This window comes from Syngnathus typhle, linkage group LG8 (genome assembly GCF_033458585.1).
Source record: "Syngnathus typhle isolate RoL2023-S1 ecotype Sweden linkage group LG8, RoL_Styp_1.0, whole genome shotgun sequence".
Classification (NCBI taxonomy): Eukaryota; Metazoa; Chordata; class Actinopteri; order Syngnathiformes; family Syngnathidae; genus Syngnathus; species Syngnathus typhle.
This window is the reverse complement of record NC_083745.1, coordinates 5,606,006-5,628,134: the sequence shown is the minus strand read 5'-3', so window position 1 is coordinate 5,628,134 and position 22,129 is coordinate 5,606,006. Positions and strand designations below refer to the sequence as shown.

The window sequence follows — 22,129 nt, the reverse complement described above, 5'->3', positions numbered from 1 at the left end:
AACCCGGTGACGTTGTCATGTTTGTTTGGCTGAGGGTAGCGGAAACCGAGGTTATTTCCTCCGCTTACTATTTGAAAGTTAAAACAACGTATGTTACTCGTGAAGTGTATTTTATTTCAACACAAAAGTGAAACTATTAAAGTGTCCAAGTTTAGTCCATGCATTAGACAAATCAGGCGCACGGAGTTGGTGGCACAGGTCGCATTAGCGTTTGACAGATGTTTGATGGCTTCTATACTGGTAAACGATAACCCAATTCTCTTACCCCTCAACGTGGAGAAAACGATCTACGATGGATTCATCACTGTGCATGTAGGTGGAGTGAAGACAGATCAGTAGTACGTTTTAAAACAATGCACATTGGCTCCAAGTATAGTGGCACTGCTCCGCAAAGGTTGCAGATTTGTTCCCCGGTTTCCCCCTTTCGATTTTGCATCATACATGTATGTGTATTTACTAAAAGCTGCAAACTGCAGTTTCAAGCGTATTTAATATATATGTCTGTGCATGCATGAGAGTTAAGGACAGATGATAAACTAAATAAATGGCCATTAAAATACTTTGTAAATTAACACTTCTTAGTCAAGTTGAATAAAAAAGTAGACATGAGGCTCATTTTGGAAATACAGACGCCAAATAGTTTGTGTAAACAACAAATTTGCAAACTCATGTTGTCGTTTTTTTTTTGTTTTTTTTTTTTTAAATTGACTATGTAATTTAGCGTGTTTTTTTTAATTAATTTTTTTATGAATAGGACAAAGACCTGAGACTGAGAATACATCTACCACCAGATCGCCAACTCAAAAAGGCCAAGTATGTATGATGTCGTTCATACAATTGATGCATACACTATTGTTGTTTTTGTTGCTGATGCCTTAACTGTAGGTTTAAACATGCATTTTATTTTATAGGTTGCATTGCTGTTGGAAGTTAAAACACCTCATAAATGGCTATGAACACATTGTAAAGCAGGTAATACACTACAATAATGTTTCCCAGCCTTTATTGGGGCAAGGCACTTATTTTATATGAGTAGACTAACTAGTACTTTGATATTAGATAATCCCACATGCACATCTGATGATCTCTTATAGCACAGTAATCCACAGTGGTTGGGAATCTGCACTTACTATACTGACAAAATCTTTGATTGTCATTTCACATCTTTTGTGTTGACTGTGTCATACCTGCCATTGTTCCTGTGCACCCATCAAGCACACTTCACTCAGAAGCTGAGAAAAATATTTTTCACTGTTTAATTAACACCGCCTGGAAAATGTCCCTATTTGTTATGTGGTCCCTCAGGGTTATTTGCATGAGATTGATATTTCACCTCGGGCTGCAAAGTTCATTATTTTCGCAGCCTTTAAGCTATCATTAATTATTAAAGGAGGTGGCAGCCCCCATTAATCACAAACACGTGTTTGATTTGAATGGCTGGCTTGAGGAAGAAGAAGAAGAAAATGTGTCACTTTATTATCTTGCCATTCAAAGATGTCTCTTCCTTCTATTGCAGAGACTGCATCAGTCCACTGATCTTGTCAGTTTCATTCTGGAACTGAAGACTGTCTTGGTAAGCAGAGCAATGATATATTGATTAGCGATGCTTTGTTGACATTGTTGTTCATGGGAATCCCGCGCAATTGATAACATCGATTTGGTGGCACAGACGTACATGAATATTACATTCCGCTAATAACCCGTTTATTGTTTTATGCTTACTGACCCAGTCTCAGCTTGACCATATTTGTGTTTTTGATTATTTTATTTTTTTATTACAGTAAATAATTGCGTGAAAAGTGTTGTGCATTGTACTGTGCCGTCATTGTCGTCCCTGTTATTGCAGGAAGTGTGCCTAAGAAACCATCCAATGTGCGCCTCAATTCCGCCTCCACAGTACTACTCCCAACTCATCTTGGAAATGGAAACCCTTGGGTGGGACAAGTGAGTTTTTATAGGATGTGCAAAAACCCTTTCTGGAAGAAAAGACAGTGGAATTTTAACAGTAACAAAGATTTGGCTATTTAGGGAGCTTCTATTGAAACAAAAAGATAACACAAGATAGAGCTATTAAGGAAATAAGTCAATTGTTTCTATGATATTAACGATAGGGAGTTTTTGTGTGTGCTCCCCAGAGGTCTGATTATTTGTAACTGTGTCAAAGTGTTTTTAATTGGACTAACATCCGCTGATGTGCTCTCCGAGTAGTACATTCTCATTGGGTGCCCTGCAACAACATAACTCCACGCTAACAAATGGATCTTAATGACTTCCTTATTTTTAGTTATTGAGTTGTAGTTAAAGTCCGGTCACATTTAATAACTGTCAGTACACGTGTTGTGACAGCAATGACTTCTCTCCTCAGGAGGAGTTGAGCTGCAAAATGGAGATGGAGACTTTTTGTTTTTTTCTTGCATGGATTAGTCCTTGGCTACTATAGTCATTTTCCACTTTGCTCTTAATGACCACAGCTACAATTATGATATTAGTAAAATGCAAATAGCTCTAATTGAAGACTCTCAGGTTTTAATAGAAGGGGGAAGATATGCTGGAAATTTGAGGCATTATACACAGTGGACCTCAATCTCCAAAGCACTTGAGAGTCGCTTAGTGTCTTAATTGGCATAGGTTGTGTTAATAGCCACTAGGGGTTTTTAGATGTAATTCTGTCTGCTGATTGGGCCAGGTAAATGAGTTGTTCTGTCTCTCCCTCTCACTCCCCCCCCCCAACCCCAGATCACCCCTTACCTGGCTTCGGAGATAAAGTCAGCAGCGGAAGTCTGATCGCCTCGCCGTATTAGACATAATAGCTCGCCACCTTTGTTTACATTGTATTCACCACATAAGGCGACTTTTAGACCTGGCTGGTTGTATGTTTACAACCTTTATTTTTTTTCAGTCGCCACATCGTGAAATGTGCGTGCACCCTGGCGGCCCGGCCCGCCTGTGACTATAGCTTTAATTAACACACATAAGTCAAGCTCACATACAGTACACAAGTATGCGTATACCCCGGCACAAATTTGCATGTTTCTATCTGGAAGCAGCTCGGTTGGCCGTGGGGTTGCAAATGGGATGGTCTCATCAGTCTTCCCAGCATGATGTCTGACTGTCACGCTGTTTCCATCACGGCCAAGTAGGGATCGTAACTCGTTCCTGCTAACATGTGAAGAAGAGGTGTGTGTTAGTGATGCACTGTTGAGACTTTTTACTCCTGATACAACTACTGGTTGTGGAAAAACTAAACAGTCCTTTTGTAAAAATGAAATACAAATATATATAAGTTGAAGTAAGAGTTTGTGCTGTGGCTCTGTATGTGGTATGTGAAGTATAATTTATCCTACTTTTCTCTATTTTGGAGTCTGCAAAATTGTACCACCCTCCCTCGTTTAGCTCGTATTATGTGCCGTTTTCTGCTGGTATCTCAAAAGAGACAAAAGATATGATGGGCCTTTTGCTGGTGCCATGACAAAAGTGTCATGTCACTGGATTGGAGTTTTCTTTTCGTAAAGCCACAATCATTTAATTAGCGGATTTTACTAAGTGTCAGCTCTTTTCCCTCGGATGCTTGTCACTTTGTTCACTTGGACAGATCTATTAAATGCTCTCGCTTGACAGATTTGTGTATTTATAGCTGTAAAGTGTAATGGCTTTTTTATTGCTCTATACTACTATTTGTGTATGAGTACTCGAGGATATTAAGCTATCATGACACAGAAGCTGTCTTCTGGTGCAAGATTATATTTATCAACTTTCAGCATCTGGCACCGCTATCGGTATCAAAGCGCCGCAAAGACAAGGATGTGTGTGAATCACAAAAAAAAAAGGATTCTGTGTTTGAAGATAAATATAGAGATACAATAGATATGGAGCAATTGGGGATAAGAGGTGGAGAAAGAGAAGCAAATTGGCCTCATTACATTGTGCATTTTGTATGTGTCGACTTCAATGTGAATACCCTTCACTTGTGTTTGATCGCAAGCGTGCGATTGAACGGTCACATTTATGAGGTACTCGCCGCGGACATGGTCGGCCATCATTCCATCACTTTCCCAAGATGGTGCGTGCATGTCATCCCTGGGGACACTGCTCCCATCACTCCTCTCTAACACACTCCATAAATCCTTGGCAAATATACAGCCACGTCAAGCTCACCACACTTTGTAAGGTACTGTAAATCTTGAGGAGGGACTCTACAATTCCTTTGTCTTAGATCAGTCTTTTGTCTCAAAGTTTCAGTTGACTAGAAACTGGACTGGAAAGGGGGAAGCTCCGAGTCCTTCATAGCGTGCTGAAGCAGCGGCGGCAGGGCAGTAAATCTGACTGTAGTGCTGGTGCATGATCGGGACAGATCAGTGCAGTGTCCTCCGCCTCAGCAGGTTGTAATCAGCTCAGGAAGGAGGGTCGAATTTATAGGCCGAGCATAGCCTGCGACCGTGATCTCGCTCGTAAAGTCATCCAGAGACGCGTGATTTTATTAGTTTATTCTTTTTTTTTTCCCTCGGGTTCAATGCTTAACGAAAATGTGCAAATGCTCTGAATTAGAAAATGTAGTCAAGTAAGCTACAAACTATTCTATAGAAAATTTAACTTTACACCGAAGCTACGTGCAAGAGAAACGTAAGCTTTAACAAAAGTAGCTGAACTATGTCAATGCTGCTTCACAGTCTTTAAAAGAAAAAACACATTTTAGCTTATTCATTGGGATATAAATAAACACTGAATTGTAAAATATTTAGCTAACAATGCTAGTTCTTTCCAGCAATATCAATTTTGCTGACTGATCATTTTTTTTATGTTCAAAATTCCAAAGTATAGTCGAACGGCTGCGGAATGTCTGGCGACCGTTTGGCGACTTTGAACGAACCTTGACAAGAACGCACTCACAATTCTTCAGTGGGACAGTGACTTTAAATAAGGGAACCAACGCAAATTCGCAAAAATACATTTTTACATATTATTTAGACATGATATCTGCACCTTAATGTAGTAGCATTCACATTGTCGTGTTTGTGTTTTCTTTTAAACTGCAGACTACTTTTCATAGACACGCAGTTTCAAACGTTGAAGGTGAAAGCCGAGGACTCGTCTGGACGGCAGCACATTCTTACCATTCACCTCAAATCTAAGGTAAGTGTGTAAAAACACACATACAGTCGGCATTGATGACTAGGTCATCTTCTTGATAAAATAATTCATTATCACATGGAACGTGGTCCATCTTGATGTTGATATTCAGCCAATCCAGATCCAGGTCTGACTTCATTTACCACATATGGGCCATTCAATTTGCTGATAACAAATCAGCGATTTACATCTGGGCCCTTAAATCTGGGGCAAACTGGAGAGGGTGTAGAGACTTGATAACCCAGTGTGAGTGAGATGTAGCACAGATAAAACATCTCCACAGAGATAGAAAGTGATTCTCTATGAACAGAGAAAGCAAGTACACTTAGTCTTATCTACATTTGCGTCTCACTACTTGCTGCTTTTAAGATATGTGCATGGACAGTGACAACCATGTTACTGTAAATGGTTGAAAGGAATCTCGGACATGATGCGTTGTTACCCTTTATAGTAGGAGAAGGATAATAAAACTTGAATGTAATTCTCTTGATAGGTGCTATTAAATCTAAGAGTCTTGGAAACATAGACAGTAGCATCACTTGTATTGTCAAATTACAATTTGATTTTTTTAAAGCCCTTAAAAGAACTTCACAGTAACTAATAGCAAAATCTCAAAATCATTACAACAAAGCATCCAACAAATTAGTATTATATACGATATATATATTTCACTTATATTACATGTGATATAATCTCACAAAACATAAATATTAAATTTTAAAAAATGGTTCAAGCGTTACAAATACAATCATACTTTTTTTATTATTGAATTTTTTTATCTGGATGAAAAAAAAAAAGATTAAGTAAATTTTGGTGGGTTAATTCTTTCTTCAAATATCACTTTTTTATCGGTTCATGGCCAGGCTTTTTATGGCACTTATTAAGAGCACAGGCAGCTGTTGATTTACGATATTTGTTTGACTTTACCGCGATGCGGTGATGCTTACCTAAGCCCAGCTGACATCCACCTGGGACAAGGGAGGATGCTGAGAGCCCACTCTGTGCCCACCTGCCCACCTGGCCATTTACACTCTTCTTTCTGGAACTGTAAAAATACGTACCTGCCTTCCAGCTTCTTCCACCCGATCTTGCGCCAGGTCATCCCTCATTTAGCACAGCAAGGGGGCGAAACAGTGCTGGAGGAGTTGCGGATGACAGGGAAGGGAAAGCAAGGGTAAATGTGGAAAGTTTCAGGGAGAGAAAATTGTATTTATGCTGATGCAAAACATGCTTATCGTACTTTTACTGTCTGGAAATAAGCAGCACTGTTTTTTAAAGCGCCACCTTTTAAGTCAATGGTGAAATGTTGTCGGAATGTAAATCCACTTAAACGTTTTTCATTTCAAATTTTATCACAACCAATATTGGACATCTTGTTGGTTGAGTTGATTGATTTTATTATTATTTTTTAATATTATATCATGTTTTATATATTTAACATGATTTTAAGGTGTATTGTTCAATTCAAGTCTTTAATGTCAAGTTCTTAATTTGATATGCTTAACGGACCAATCTTCCACGTCAACAGCACCCGGCAGAGGCTCCTGAATGCTCAGCTGACCTGCCTGTCCCCCTTGACTTAAAATGGACACCGCAGGTATGCAAATGAATTGATGGTAACACTCGTGCTCTGGTTTTCTTCCAAGGAAATTTGCCTCATCTGAGCAGCCTTCATCAATTCAAAGGCTGCTGTTGAATCAACTCATGTTTGACTTCTCTCTCGTTATCGCGTGTCCACAGTACAATGATTGTTTTATCAGCTTTCATTTTCAACATATTCTACTCGCTTGCTCTTCCGCATTTAAATTGAATGAGGACGGTTAGTCTATAGCGTTTGACGGTCATTCTTGATAGTCAAATGAAGCTACTTGTTATACAGCTGTTTTCATGTGGAAACTGAATTGTTAACTGAATTGGCTCCTCTTTATTGTCGTTTCATTCATCAGTTCGCCCCTCACATCAGTGGTTGTTTTGTCCCTCATAACGACGACTGCCCAATATCAAAAGCATTGTTATCAGATTTTCAAAGAAATTGTAGGACGGACTGACTGGGTGCGTGTGTGTTTGTGTGTGTGTGTGTGTGTGTGTGGTGGTGAGGGGGGGTTACATGGCAGGCATACAGTGAGGACCAGCTTAGAACAGCGCTACCGTATGGAGCCTGTCTGCCTGCTGGGCTGGTGATGGATCTCTCCCACACTACAACATGAAGTGTGTGTGTGCGTGTGTGTGCACGTATGTCTTTGTGCTGTCTCTGTGTGCGTACATGCACATCTATGCCAAGTGCATTTTTTTTTGTCTAATGAGTGATGGCTAAGTGTGTGTGTGTGTGTGTGTGCGTGAGTGTAGGCCAGGGGGAAGGGCCTGTCTGTCGACAGTCCTGACATGTTCATTTGAAAGACTAATTATTGCTTGCTCTGTTGCAGGGCCAAGATGTGCTACTCAGGGCAGAAATTAACAACTAATTCCTATCCCAATCTAACAGTGTGTGCTGTATATAGCTTTTGCGTTTTTTAATTGAATGAGGGTTTTTTTTTTTTTTTTGCAGTATATTATTATACGTTTGGTTGCTACTCCAATTTAAATGCTCGATCATACACAGGTAACCCACAGTGCAGTTTATATCTTGGGTTTTGAGTTAATCAAAATTCAGATTAGGTTTTAACTCCTGTTGTGGTGACTTCAAGTAGCGACCTCAGAGATTGATTAGGGTTAGCAAAAAGGACAACAGCCTGATTTGTTGCCACAAAACCTCTGGACAGCTTTAATAGAGGTGGACATTCCATCGGTACTGATGGAGTGACAAAATCAGAATCAGCTTTAATGGCCAAGTTTGTGCATGCCAAACAAGGAATTTGACTCCGGTTGGCGTACGGCGCTCTGTAACGCCGTCCGGAGTGGAGTAGTTCGAAAATGAATTTTTTTTACAAAGATTTATTTTAGTTTTTGGAAAGAGTAGTGTTTAATAGGAAGCTGTGACATTGTATTATGCAGACCCATACCCTATTTCAGAAGGTGGTGGGATGCACCAAAAGTTTTTTGCCAACCGCCAAAATACAGAATTTTTTTTTCCCAACTCTGTTTAAAAGAGGGCTTTGCACTTTGTTAGTCAAAGAAGGAAACAAACATTTTACTGCAGTACGGAAAATAACACAATTGAATTAGTCCAATAATTTAGGGGCAGGCAGCAACCTCATAAAAGCCATATTTGGTTTTCCTTAACTGTGTGTAAACTGAGCGCAAAACAGAAATCAAGTATCGCTTAAGCTGCTTTTGGAACATTTAAATTCATGTGTATTAAGGGCAGTACAGTTTCTTGCCGCACTATCATTATGTATAGATAAAGCTTCACATATACCAACATGAAAATGTAAATGCTCAACCTATTGTTTTGTAATTGACTCAATAAAGTGTAATAGCTTGTGTGTAGCTATTACCGTTAAGAGTATTGAGGGAACTGGAGCTCACGTTGAGGCTTTACTAAATTCCTACTTCCACTGGTACGGCTGTCTTAGCTACAGGAAGAATTCAATTACCTGCGCTTATCTTTCTTTTTCTTTTTTAATCTTCCTGAACTGGGCTTAGCATAGTTATCGTGAGCGCGAAGCATAATCATGCCACTGGCATTAATTGGGCTGTAATTGCAGAGGCTCTCAGCACCTGGACGATGCTTAATTGTGTGCACTGTATTGGCACAATGACCTATAATTTTTTGGGTTTTTTTTTTTCCCGCTCTAATTTCTTTCCCACTCGTACCATCTGTATTGCTTACCCGCACCTCTCTCAGCTTTCCGTTTCCACGTTAATGCGTCTGCCTCAAGTTTCGCTGATTTCTGTTTTGCGTTACTCGTTTGAGTCAAATAATGCTCTATTGATTTCTGCTTCTTCTCTGATTTTCCAGTCGTCTTTGAACCAACTCCACAGCCAGTTCCTGCTGGTCATAGAGGCTCTGACTGAGTTCTGGGATGTTCTTGATGAGGTTGACGCAAAGACTTGGATTCTGGAGCCAGAAAAGCCGAGTCTTTCTGACACTATGAGGCGAATAGCTATCGGTAACAAACACCAATTATTGCCCGGCCTGATTATTAGGGCCGTTATTGGTTATCGTTGTCCTTAACCACCAATAATCGGCCCTAAAAAAAGTACCGCATTTTCCGGACTATAAGGCGCACCGGACTATAAGGCGCACCTTCAATGAATGGCCCAATTTAAAACTTTGTCCATATATAAGGCGCACCGGACTATAAGGCGCACCATTATTGCAATCACAATATAATAACTTGAAATAGTGAAAAGAATATATCAATAATGTTAATATCACACAACACACAAAATAAACATGTAAATGAGGTCTGACTTTGGATTCTTGCAAGAGAGTATTTATTGAGAGAAAGCAGGGTGGGGGTGACATTGGACATGTTTGGTGGTCACCTCAGCAACTGGTTAATCAGTGCGGAGGGTCCCAGCTCATTGTTTTACAAGGTCGTGGAAACAGAAACTAGTGGAGCATTTTAGATGACTAACTGAGCAAGAATGTTTCCACACCATTTGGAAAGTTTCAACAACTGAATGGTTCAACTTTTCAGAGTCAAGAAAAGGTAAAAGGTTTAGACAAAGTTAATAATTCTAGTCTACATTCCAACATAATCATACGATCAAGATAATCTGTAAACCCTAACGTTGTCTATCACTATTATCTATTTGTGTAAGTAAAAATGTTGACAAAAAAGTAATCATATAATATGATATATGAAGCAAAAAATAGTATTCAAATGTTTCTGCAGGAAACAATGTCTCCATTAAAGTGGAAGTGGATCCCCGACACCCAAGGATGCTACCAGAATGCTGCCTGCTGGGAGCCGAGCACGGTCAGTCGGACCCCATTCCGACAGTAACACTTATTTACATATTATATATTGAGTGTTAAAGTCTGTATTTTTCCTAAGCTTCCTGAAATTCTTGCGATAAATGACATAATAGTGAATACCTAACGTACGGTGGGTCTCTTCTTGTCTTCTTTGTTAGTCACCGGTGAATTATGCACTGTCCCTACGCTATCACACTCATTCCAGAGCTCATTCAGCTGTCCTTGAAAATCCTCTGATAAACGGTCAGCAACTCAATGCTGTTGAAACACGATCAAAGGGATAAAAAGGAGGTGCATTTTGGATAATGTATTGATCAACTACGCATAATGTCTTAGGCCGTCCCCTTTTTAGGAACGGATGGCAATTCCATTCAATCTTTGTGTCGTGAACAAACTGGATTCTTTAAATTAGGTTTGGGGTGATAATCCCATTAAAGTAAGAACAAAACTCATATCTAGATTAACTGTGGGGGGAAAAAAAGAACATGGAGTTCTGTATTTGAATAAGAAACAAGGAGATGGAGTTTGTCAAAATTGCAGCTCTACAAAACAATTTCTAAACAGTTGCACATGAATAGACATGATGAATGTTCATCTCCGTTAGCGTGACTATTTAATATTCACTGCTGGGGATTTTTTATGATGTGTTACGCTCAGGATCAGTGGTTAAGATCAGCATTCTTCAGTTATCCTGTATAACACTATCTTTTTCAGGGTGTGCAGGGCAGGCATCTCTTAACCTCCCCACTTTTCCCAATATCTGAGGCAAATTTTAATGTTCTTGAATTGTTTTTCCACTGAGGGTAGTGTGTCCTCGCAGTCATGACACAATAAGATACATGCCACGGATAAACTCGGGTAATAAAAAAGCAAAATCTGTCTGTGCTGGCTATTATTCAGATTAGCTCAGTAAGACACCATCAGGTGGGGAGAAAAAGGAAATATCACTGCATCAATTTCCTTACGTTTGGATTTGAGCTGGGGTGCTTGCGTTGATTATTGTCTTCCGTCATGTCAGAGCTTTCACTCTGGCACAATTTCATTCTCGCCGTGGCAACCTCGGAGACATCCGACGAGCTTTCTCTTTAATTCCCCATCAATTGTCAGCCATTGTTTCTGCAAATCCAGGGTCATGAAACGCCAAGCGTGTTGCCTAGCAATGCGACTCAGATGATATTAAACATACACACTTCAGCCGCCCGAGACGCGAGGCAGGCGGCGACCCTCAAATATGAGGCGCGCAAAAATATTGCTTTTTGCATGTAGGAATAAGGAATAGTTAAAGTGATGAACACTACTCAGAGACAAGGATCCCCTGTGGAACACAGCAAGCAGTGCCACTTCATATCTGCATGCACTCACAAAAGCTGTTAAATAAGAATGCATGTGAGTAATATCGGGAAATAATGTATGCTGGGAAAAGAGATATCAATGTAAAATTTTATGCCGGTATGGAGGTGGTGACTTTGAAGAAATCAATTGTTAACCCCTTTTTCCTGTTGCAGTTGTGACTCCGCTGAGGAATAAACTGAACGCCAATATGCATTCATGGTTAGTGGTCAGCCTGATATTGGAATAGTGCTGTTAGTTATTTTATCTGTCTTCAAATTCTTGAAAGTGATCAGTCTCAGTGAAGGTGGGGAAATTTATTTTGAATATCATCTTCTGTGGGTCTCGAAATAGCATTTTAACAAGGGCTGGGCAACAATTAAAAAGTTTTATCTTAATTGCATGAGTCGATGAATCGTACTATACACAAAATCAAAGCACACTTTTTAATTTAATTTGTCACCATATAAATGAAAGTGCCATAATAGTTTGCTGTTTTAATCATCTGTAAAGGTGAGGGGAAAAAAACAACAACATAACCCTACATTCAGTGTTTTGTTGAATGTTGACCAATTGTTAACTAATGTGGGCGCAGATATACTCTTGTTTTTAGATGAGGACAAAAATCACCACAGGTTACATTTGCTTCACAATGACACATGTCAAGTACTGTAAATGTATCTAACACTCTTCAATTTAACGCAGTAGCGGCACAAATGCGCCTTGTTTTTTTTTTTTTTTTTCCCTCGTGCCATCACCCCATTTCTTTTTTTAAACCAACGGTGAAAGTCTCTTAATCGTCCCCTAGTGTCTTTGCAGGCTCATTTGCATGTGGTTAATTAGTGTGTGAAGGAGCTGTCTGTTGTCTGCTGGCAGGAACCCGGACTCTGGTGTCTTGCAAAACCTCCAGGATGTTTTGGAGATCGAATTCCCATCACCTGCCACCCACGAAAAATCTGTATGTCACACACTTGCCCCCCTTTTCCATTTCAAACATGTCTGTTCCTATCGCAATTACCTCAAGGAGCATTGTGTGTGTGTTTCTGTTTCACATCTCAGCATGCATCCTCCTTTTGGTGTGTCTGCCTGAGCGTCAAATCTTAAGGGGGCGGATATCCACTATTGTCTCTTATTGTGTCTGTTGGCGTTTTCTATTTTGTTTTGCGAAGAGGTGGTAACAACTTCTCTAATTGGGTTGTTTACAGATCGAGCTATTAAAAACAACAAAGATGGCACAATTCTGTGCGCTATTGCAATCACTTTAATCACGCAAAAGCATTTATCTTTTTTTTTTTTCTTTCTGGTGGCTCTTCTCCCCTCCTGTCGCTGCAGTTGACTTGAAAGAACGCTCTGTATCCACTACCACCATTAATGCTTCAGTCTCATTAGCATTCAGGAAAAAAAAAAAAAAAAGTTTAGTTGACCAGATGTTTTTTTTTTTTCTTTGTCTGCCACTGTCAGTTAAATGGCTAGCTGTGATAAAGAAAAGGCTCTATTCAGTCTATTCTGCATTATTCTTTTTATTTTTGAAGGCACAGGACAAAAGAATACATTTGATTTGATGTTTGGAATATTTTGAAATCCTGCGCAGATGTTCAGTGTGGAGTGCGGGATTTGCTACTCCTATCGCCTTGAAACCGCTATTCCGGATCAGGTGTGCAACGATCCTCGGTGCGGTCAACCCTTCCATCAGGTGTGCCTGTATGAGGTATGAAGGGACACACGCCGTGTTGAAAATCACAATATGCACGCTGTAACCAATTAATAATAAATTTAATTTCACCTCACTTAATCACTTTGAGCATGTATCAAATATGACGAGTACTTACAAAATGTAATGATGGGAAAATGAAGCTTCAAATGTGCATCATGAAGCAATTGTCCAAATCGGGTACAATATATGTCAGCATAATTCAGACTAAAATTTCACAGAAACCACAGATTTACCCACGACTCTAATGTAAAGTTAACAATTTGAAATATGTCCGAAATTCTCCAGGCTTTGTGCTTCCAATGAGCTCCTTCTTGAGCAAAAGGCCCGTTAAGGTTGAGAAAATGCGGTGAGACTTTGATGTGCAACTTTTCAAAGTGCGCAGTATTGCATTGAAACAAACGTTATCACTTGACACGTCGGATTCAAGGTGACGATTTGATGAAGTAGTCTTTTCTCTTTTGTCTCCTCCAGTGGCTGCGTGTGCTGCCCGCAAGCAGACAGAGCTTTAACACAGTTTTTGGAGAGTGTCCTTACTGCAGCAAGGTACGCCTGCACATTGCCAAGTGACTGACAGCTGCCTTCATAAAGGCCTTTGGTGTATAGTCAATAGATATTCAGTATGCTTAATTAGCATAGCTTAGTACATCGCATGGCCTTCTCTTTACTGAAAGGCTATTGGCAGCAGAAAAAGGTGCTGCATTCACACTGAAGCTATTTGTGCCATCATCATAAAGGAGTGAGTAAAATGGACATCCACTTTTTATTTAATTGATTTTCATGTTGTATCATTTGTGCCCTCTCTGCATCCATTTCAACCTGGTGATCCTGAAAGGGGGATCCTTCCATCTGTGGTCCCTTCTCAAGGTTTCTCATTTTCCCCCTGCTAGGGGTTTTTAAGTTTTTCCTTGCCCTTTTGGGAGCTTAAGATCAGGGGATGCTTTGAGAATAATTGTCAATTTCTGTCTATGTGAAGCCCTTTGAGACTGCTTGTGATTTAGGGCTATACAAATAAACTTGACTTGACTTGACTTGAGTAAAGTATGTGCCAGTGAACATTGCTGTGTGTCATTGAATCAAAGACAAAAATGAACTTACTTGCGTGTATGCCTTCCAAGTTATTTGATAGCGCAGGTAGTCAGAAATGAGTGCACTTTATGACATTGTTGTTAAGTATCCTTCGTAAAGCATTTGACGATTTAATAAGTGGAGCTTTTTCTCTATTTCAGCCCATTACTGTGAAAATGACAGCTCAGAAGTCCTGAGAAGTGGCTGTGTGTTCCACATCAACCAAAGGAAACAGTCTAAAAGCTAATTAGAGCCAAAGAAAAGAAAGTCACTGTTTGTGTTGAAAAAGTTGAATGGAGGAAAGTCCAACTGCTATTAGAAGGGTGGCGGCAATGAAGACTTGACTGTAACGCATTTGGGGGGGGAACAGCTTGCACGGTCACATCTTCAGGAGTCAAGCTCTCATGCTCAAAGGTGACAAATGCGGGTCTTCTCCTGACTTCCTGATTCACGCTGATAATCTTGAGGTCATCTGTATGTCTCCATCCTCTTGTGAAATGTATTGTTTGTTATAAAGGGAACTTTAAGGCTTTGCTCTGTTGAAACCAAGCTCAATTAAATAAAGAGAAAAGACTCAACTCAAATTATTTTATTTCAGGGGGTTGGAGTGGTTCTGGGCGGAATTCTTACAATCAATCAACGTAACACGTACACAAGGTTTCGTTCTTACACCTTTTTAGGCCGACCTCTCTTGCCTTTTGGAGGGCCTTTTATGTAGCGTGGATCAATGGGTTTGCTTCTGACCTCTTCTTCAGCATCCTCGTCGTCAAAATCCGAGCTGTCATCTTCCTTGTAACTCTTAGCTGTTGTAGTCCTAGTCCTCTGCGGTCTTAGGACCCTATCAGTCTTCTACAAATGGAGAGAGCAAAAACAAACGACATGAATATTTGGATCTGTTGAAGTGGTCATGCAACAGATTTGTCCGTTAATAAGTTTATTAATAATTTACTAAAGGTAATTTAGTAAGTTTATAGCCGTAAGTATAGTTGTAATTTTTTTAGACCATACCTGTGGTACTGGGGGCCCTCGTGTGTATCTTTTAGGCACTTGTTTAGGCTTCTTCTCCTCCTCCACAGTCTCCTCGTCCTCCTCTTCTTCATCCTCATCAACAACCACTTGCATGGCTACAGACTTTGCTTTGGGGAAGCCTCGAGCTTTTGCTGTTCTCTGTGGAAAAAAGGTTGTTGTTGTTTTTCATATTGTTAACACAAGCTGACTTTTTGCAATCCAGCTGGTGTGGTGTGAGAAATTATAATGGACCAAGCGAAGCCGGTGACTAATGAATCCGAGAATGGCCTTTGTCTCTGCTGACATTTCCTCTCTTGACTAAACCGCCCATAAATGGCCACTTCTGTTTAACTAGGGGTGGTCAAACTGGCCAACACTCTCACATGGAAATTAAATGACACGGTGAGGAGAGAAACAGGAGGGGGGCATAATTGGAGATATAAAGTATGTGTCATCAACTTCTTCAAACTGTGGCCTGAGGGGTCGGCAAGTGATTGCTGTGAATTGGAGGAGAATCCTCCAGTGTTGGAACGGCTCACCTCTGGTAGACATGCTCCCCCTCTCTACTGTCACATCTCACCCAGGGTCAAGAGACTCTGTGGCACAAATTGGGCTACTTGTGACCAGCAGCCAAACTGCCGAATGCACTGTAAACCTGAGTAAATGTTGATTTATATTACTTTCTGTATGATTAAAGATTTTATTTGTGAGCCCTCAGGAGGTAGTGGTGGAAGTCCAAATGAATGTAGCTGGCTAGCTACAGGAGCAGGAAGGCACCATATTGGTAGTTTCTCTTAATAATTCTATTTTATATTGTATTTGTGAGTTCACAAAAACATGAGAATCTAGCTTGTCCCAAGCTCCTGAATTTCTTTGAGCAACCACAATGCAATCTTGGAGGAGAAACCTCACACTCAATACACAGCACCGAAGCTAAACTCTTGAACTCTGTCGATCGCTGGGCGTGAGTTCTTGCCACAAGACAAAAAAAACAATTGTGAGCTTTAGACTCAAAAACTCTGAAATTTGGCCAAAAAGTAAAGTATCGCAGCAGTCATTTCGGACCCTGAGGTTATGTTCTCACCTTGCCCCTGGCAGGAGAACCGAGCACCTTAGACATAGGCTTTTCCCCGACTCCACGCGGTACTGAAAAATCCAGTTTGTCCTTTTTTCCAGTAGACAACATTTGCCTGAGGCGCTGGTAGTCGGGCTTGTCTTGGAAGCCCAGAGATTTTGCGTACAAGAGCAGGTAAGCCACCTCATCTAAAGACGGGAAGAACAGAGTGTACGTCAAACAGATATGCAAATTCCAGAGTCAACTAATTGTTCTTGCTTCATGTCTCAGGTCTTGCTGTTTAAAATATAAGGGTTCAGCAAAAGTCCTGGAACTTCAGATGGTGGGCTTACCTGTGCTGGTTCCACACACTGAAAGCTGTTTGACAGACTCTGGCAGCGTATCCATCAGTCTAAGCACCAAGGAGGAGAGATAAAACAGTGAGGGAATGAGAAAGAAATTATGAGTGGGGGGGTGGGGGGGGGGGGGATTTTCAAGGAAAATGTGTTTTAAATGTGTTCTACCCATCAAGTAATATATGATCAGTTTGTAAGGACCTACCTGGCCTTCCCTTCCATGACCTTAACTGGATTCTTGAGATCTTTATCCCAGGGAAGGGACCCACATAACCAGTGAAGAAGACAAAAACCAAGAATCTGGATGTCGCCACGTCTTGATGGAGCTTAGGCAAAAAGAAACAGTAGACATTTTACATACATTGTTAATATTCCAATTAATGTATAAATAAATGTTTGAATATCGAGTGTGACATTGAAAAAAAATGAAGAATTGCAGAAATTCCTGTACAAATTGGGTTTCAATCCATCACAATTACAAATAATTGAATTACCGGTAATAGTAAAAAGCATATACAGTATTTGAAGAAAAAAAAAAAGTAATGAACCAGAGAGTGGTTGCATATTCCTGTATGTGAAAAGAACTGCATGGATCTACATTAATTTGTGAAGTGCATCAATACTTGAAAACCAAGTCCATCTAGAAGGGTCGAGCCCCAGGAGTTTTAGAAACTCAATACAGTAATGGCCGTCACACGTCTTTGGAGAAATTACGTATCGACTGGTTTCATTTGAGGGGAGAAATCTCCTCCTTGAGCCATGACTGGCATTGATTCTCTCCAGCCAACAGGGAGGTCCAATGGGGAAGCATGGTCCTGGCCACTCAGGACAAGATAATCAACGGGATGCTGATAATCTGACTGCACCATAACAGGCTTGTAGCACTGAATGTGTAGGCATTTATAAATGTTCAACTATTCCATCTTTGCACGGAATGGGAAGATGGAGGCATGCACCGTTATGGAAAGTGTTAAAAAAAAGGAAAGAGCTCCAATGAAAATGTGTTGAGTGAATAAAATACTCGTTTGCCTTCGCTCGAGTCATTAAATGGTCCGGCCCAGGCAGGGAGGCTAAACGATCAATGAGGATCAGGAGGCAATGAGGAGCGTTGGAAGGCTGTTTAAAGTGTCTGCTTAAAGCCCTTAACGCTTGGAATAACAACATGACAAACTCCGCTCGTCTTCATGAATGACCATGTAAGCTATTTTGTAAATATTATTATGAGGCTTCCTAAGGTTCTTCAGCTAAAAAAAAAATAATAATAATAAAATTAAGATTTCCGTTATTTTGATTCTGTACATTATTTGATGTTCCAACAAAATTACCAATTTAGAATTCAATACTGCTGACAAGTCAATATTATTTTAGGCATACACCATTGCTGATAGTCAACCAAGCATCCACTATTGACCCGCTTGGAGATGGTGCTAGCCAACGTGGAGGTCATGTGTGACTGGTGCATCCTGCTAATCAAACATCAAAGTCACCACTTAATGGAGGAAGAAAGCATGTTGCAGGTTATGACTTCCGCTAATTAGTAAGTTGTTAAACAGAGACTAGCTCTGGGAATTCTGCAGAGGCGGTGGAGGAACAATCGATGGTGAATGAGAAGAGAAGGTTGCAAACAGGGAATTTGCCAGTTAAATGCTCCCCCCTCCCGAGGACAATAGCTTTGAGACTTAAAGAATACAGTATAAAGATAGTAAATAATAATCAGAACTTTTGTACTAACTAAATCATTAACATACAGGTTTATTGCGACATTTTATACAGGCAACACAACATGATGGTCATGAACGCCCAACTCAAAAAGACTTGATTTACGACGTAATCTAAACCTACCAACTCCTTTGTGGGCGTCAAGACTGGTGTACTCAATGGTTCCATTGTGACCTTTCTTGGGATTTTCCTTATAGTCTTTTTGGACTCCATCAACACAGTACTTGCGGGCCAACCCATAGTCGACTAAATAGAGCTACGCGCCGGAGGGGGAACAAAAATAATGTTGGACATTAATTTTCATATAGAAAAAAACTGCCATAATTCTCTCAGCAGATGCAGTATTAACATCATTTGGCAATTAGTAAATGTTTGAAAGTGAAAACATCAAAGATTTAGCGTAAACTGACCTTTTGAGGGTTTTTAAGACTCAGCATGAGGTTGGAAGCTTTAATGTCTGCATGAACAAATTCATTCTCGTGCACATACTCTAGTATATCCACCTAAAGGAGAACAACAGATGGCATGACAAAAATCTGCCATGGAAGGGACTCGAAACCCAAAATTTTGAGAACTTCTCTAGTCAATGCAAAGCTGTCCTGGAGTGTCGACGCGAGTCACGTGGCTTTCACAACTCACCAGTACTTGACCAACCCGGAGCACAGTATCTTTCTTAAATCGGCCACCGTTACGTTCGCTGATTTTCTGTAGATCAGTGCCCAGTCGCTCCATAACCATAAAACGATACCTAAACAAAAAGAACAGCTTTACAAAATAGATCCTTTGGAAAAAAACGGTTGAACACCACTCAAAGCCAGTCAAGCATAACATCCGGAGTAAGACCCACATACATATGTATTTATAATTACCTGAGGCCATTATATTCAGTTTGCCCTGATCCCCAGTATTTTGGGACCCCGAGGTGCTCAAGTTTTCTACTTCTCATCCATTGTTGCACTAACACAAGGGGACAAAAGTGATTGAGACCACAGCACATCCTTAAGCTACAAGACAGGTCGGTGGTACTCACCAGTCTCTTGTTTGGCCGCTTGTATGTAGAAGCTGAGCTCAGAGAACAGGGGGCCACTTTCAAGGTATTCCTGCGCAATGATTCAATTCAAAATTAATTCATTAAGCGTTAACAGTAATAACACATGCATATCCACAAATTGTAAAGCTACTCACCACTTTTACTACAAAGTCGGTATCTGTCGAGACGGGGCTGCCGATGTCTTGGGATGCTTAAAGGTATTTTGAGACAGAAGGGGAAAAACGAGTTTGCATAGAGTACATGCATAAGTCATACATTATAATGAAAAACAAGCCCAAATCAAGGTATGCACAGTATTACGTCCTCTGTTCTGATTACCGTGGTAGATCAATCCAAAGCCACCTTGACCTAATATTTTTCCCAGCCGCCATTTCTTCTTCACCTGGTCTGTCAGTATAAAGTCTTCCGGGAGCGGCTTGGGTAGCGCCCTCTTTTGAGGAGCTGTCATTGAAACTGAACAGATTACAAAAATGATGTATCACAACAATACAGTTTTTGAAACAATAAAAAAAAGCAAACCGTACCTTGTGAGAAAATAATGCATTTTCAAAATTTCAAATATGACTGCAAGCGGCTCAATTTTCTCACGAAAATATGCTGATTGTGATATAAAATGGTTAGTGATATCATTTAGATTGCATTCACATTGCAAGGCATGTTATGCCTCTTTCAATTTGTTATTGAAGCCCAGAATGTAAGCAAGACTTTTACTATTGATACTATTTTAAAACCAATACATGAATTTGAAAATCACATGCCATATACCAATCCCAAGATACCAAGCAGGGAGAGGACATCGGAGTTAGTATGTGATCTTTGAGCATCGGTTTTTTTTCTGTGAAATATTTCCCTATGTTTAGGCTGCAAAAATAATGGCATGCAGTCCAAATCAACGGAGATATGCCGATATTACAATCATGCGTCACAAGACGTTTGTTATTTCCTGTTGTTATCGAGTGATATGACAGTGAATTCAAAACTCGCAGCATCGCCAGTTAACAGCATACTGCGCTTTTCATATTGGTAAGCGCTATAAATCTCGATCTATTGACAATCACGATGATACGACTAAGTACCGTTTGCAATATTGAAGCATTCGTAGTTTGATAGCCAAAGCACGTCAAAATAGCAGCTAACTTAGCCATCTGGGCAACATTTTCGTCACCGAGCAATGTTAAATATATACCAACCTGAAGAGGGAATAATCAGCGTGTTACGTTTGTTACTATGCAAGAAAGTAACGCTTCAGTATGAATGTTGTGTAAACTGTTGAGGTATAACACATCTAAGAGGAGTTCAAAATGGGACCCGACCACTTCCTGAAACTTTCCCTCCCGTTACAATAGCACCCAATCACGAGACAGAGAAATGTTATTCAAGTACTCCAGAGCCAATAGAAAAGCGGATAAGGCGGACACACCCATTGGCTGCGGCGTCCGAAGCCCCGCCCAACTCTCATTGTTGACTTTCTGGAGTGGAGAGTGGACAGAGCTACTTTACAATAAAGGAGACATATAATTGAAAATCCGATCTTTTAGCTTTTTGGATACATTTTATTTTGCACTTGGAGTCTCCAGTCTTTTTAAAATTCATCCCAAAAAATGTTTCAGATGACACTATCATATTGGTATATGTGTTGAGAAGTTACCTGTGTCTATACATGAATTGAACTAGAACGCAAGTACTAACAATCATCAGAAGCAGTCTCTTGTAAACTGCTTACTTAACATTCGTACTAAAATCAATAATAGCTCGCATATGAGACTTCAAGCATGCTTGTTGTAACGGAGGCTGATCTGCCATTTGCTGCACAACATGGTCAATACCACGCCTGGCTGACAACTGTGGCTGCTGGAGCAAATGCAGTACTTGCAAAGACAAACACATTCTCACACTCCCAATCAAGCTTGTTCATTTGTGATGAAAGAAGAAGGAAATACAAGCCTGTGTTGTCTCTGCCAGTGTGCACCTGCTGTGAGATTATTGATCTGCAGGAACCTGCTTTCCAAACCGAAAGTCTCGTTTGAAACAAAGAAAAACCTCCGGCAATGAAAATAAACCTTGTGTGCATATTAGATCAACTTGATACTTTATAGAAATCTGATGGTCTGTGTTATAAGCAGTACGATATTTTTCTTGCATGGTGACATTTTGTTTTTATTTTACAAGGGTGTGGAGTAGAGTATTGGATGGAATCAATGCTGATCTGTTAGTCCACAAGTCAGCTAATGGCTTTGCAGTGTAGCCATCCAACTCACCATCGGCTCTCCTCTTGCACCCTGTGTGTCATAACATCTGGTGGGATTACAAAAAAAACCAAGTATTGCATTTGTGTGTTTCCTTCATACAATATGAGGAAAATGTGGATGATGTCACTACACATTTCCTTTATTACTTTTTTTTTTTTGGTCATGTGCTCCTTCCTACGGTAAAATGCTTTGACATGGCCGCATGCTTTATATGACAAGCAAATTAATGTACATCCTAACACTACCAAAATGTGTCATGTCTTGAAGAAATATTGTATGATGATTTGCGCAGCAAATTCTGAACATTAGCACAGATATTAATGTCAACACGACAGAAGAGGTGTTCAAGCTGGACTACAAATATTATAGACCACTAAAGTAATTGATCTGCGGTCATTGTGGCAATGACAGTGATGCTACTTTCCTTTATTACAAGCCAGTGTACAACATGAATTTGTAGCATGACATAGAAATTATAGTGTGCCTTTCATCTTGGTTCAGTACCTTGTTCTAATGACAATTTTTAATGTTTAACAAGCCAGAGCAAGAAATGGCCTGTCTGTGTGGCTCACCATGGTCAGGGGGACCTTATC

At 40.2% G+C, this 22,129-nt stretch overlaps 3 protein-coding genes across 3 annotated transcripts in view; 2 read left to right on the top strand and 1 right to left on the bottom strand.

Moving 5' to 3' along the window:
• The first annotated feature begins 8 nt into the window (after positions 1-8).
• On the top strand, positions 9-14,677 carry fancl (FA complementation group L). The gene is made up of 14 exons (XM_061286130.1): positions 9-312; positions 755-813; positions 912-972; positions 1,517-1,573; positions 1,847-1,944; positions 5,034-5,130; positions 6,656-6,724; positions 9,026-9,176; positions 9,909-9,992; positions 11,497-11,542; positions 12,197-12,278; positions 12,912-13,028; positions 13,506-13,577; positions 14,261-14,677. The coding sequence occupies exons 1-14, from the start codon at positions 91-93 to the stop codon at positions 14,294-14,296; spliced, it is 1,251 nt and encodes a 416-aa protein (XP_061142114.1). The 5' UTR covers positions 9-90; the 3' UTR covers positions 14,297-14,677.
• Positions 13,775-22,129, top strand: part of LOC133158736 (mucin-12-like) — a 102,201-nt gene continuing 93,846 nt past the window's right edge. The window contains exon 1 of the mRNA XM_061286127.1: positions 13,775-13,898. The gene's annotated coding sequence lies outside the window, so the exon portion shown is untranslated. The remainder of the gene's footprint in view (positions 13,899-22,129) is intronic.
• On the bottom strand, positions 14,674-20,638 carry LOC133158737 (serine/threonine-protein kinase VRK1-like). The gene is made up of 13 exons (XM_061286128.1): positions 20,478-20,638; positions 19,606-19,740; positions 19,422-19,477; positions 19,267-19,336; positions 19,106-19,193; positions 18,876-18,984; positions 18,647-18,739; positions 18,360-18,492; positions 16,723-16,843; positions 16,515-16,573; positions 16,192-16,370; positions 15,108-15,266; positions 14,674-14,948 (listed from the first exon to the last, which is right to left on the bottom strand). Exons 2-13 carry the CDS (start codon positions 19,733-19,735, stop codon positions 14,766-14,768), a joined length of 1,380 nt encoding a protein of 459 aa, XP_061142112.1. The 5' UTR covers positions 19,736-19,740; positions 20,478-20,638; the 3' UTR covers positions 14,674-14,765.

What these genes read in the sequence shown, in the direction of transcription:
- LOC133158737 (XM_061286128.1), bottom strand. Translation starts at nt 19,735, where the DNA reads ATGACAGCTCCTCAAAAGAGGGCGCTACCCAAGCCGCTCCCGGAAGAC. An exon ending in GTCTTAAAAACCCTCAAAAG is followed by an intron (nt 18,493 to 18,646) that starts GTCAGTTTACGC and finishes TCCGGCGCGTAG; the next exon opens with CTCTATTTAGTCGACTATGG. An exon ending in TGACGCCCACAAAGGAGTTG is followed by an intron (nt 16,844 to 18,359) that starts GTAGGTTTAGAT and finishes TTTTTGCCTAAG; the next exon opens with CTCCATCAAGACGTGGCGAC.
- fancl (XM_061286130.1), top strand. Translation starts at nt 91, where the DNA reads ATGTTACTCGTGAAGTGTATTTTATTTCAACACAAAAGTGAAACTATT. An exon ending in CCATTCACCTCAAATCTAAG is followed by an intron (nt 5,131 to 6,655) that starts GTAAGTGTGTAA and finishes CCACGTCAACAG; the next exon opens with CACCCGGCAGAGGCTCCTGA. An exon ending in AGTGTCCTTACTGCAGCAAG is followed by an intron (nt 13,578 to 14,260) that starts GTACGCCTGCAC and finishes TCTCTATTTCAG; the next exon opens with CCCATTACTGTGAAAATGAC.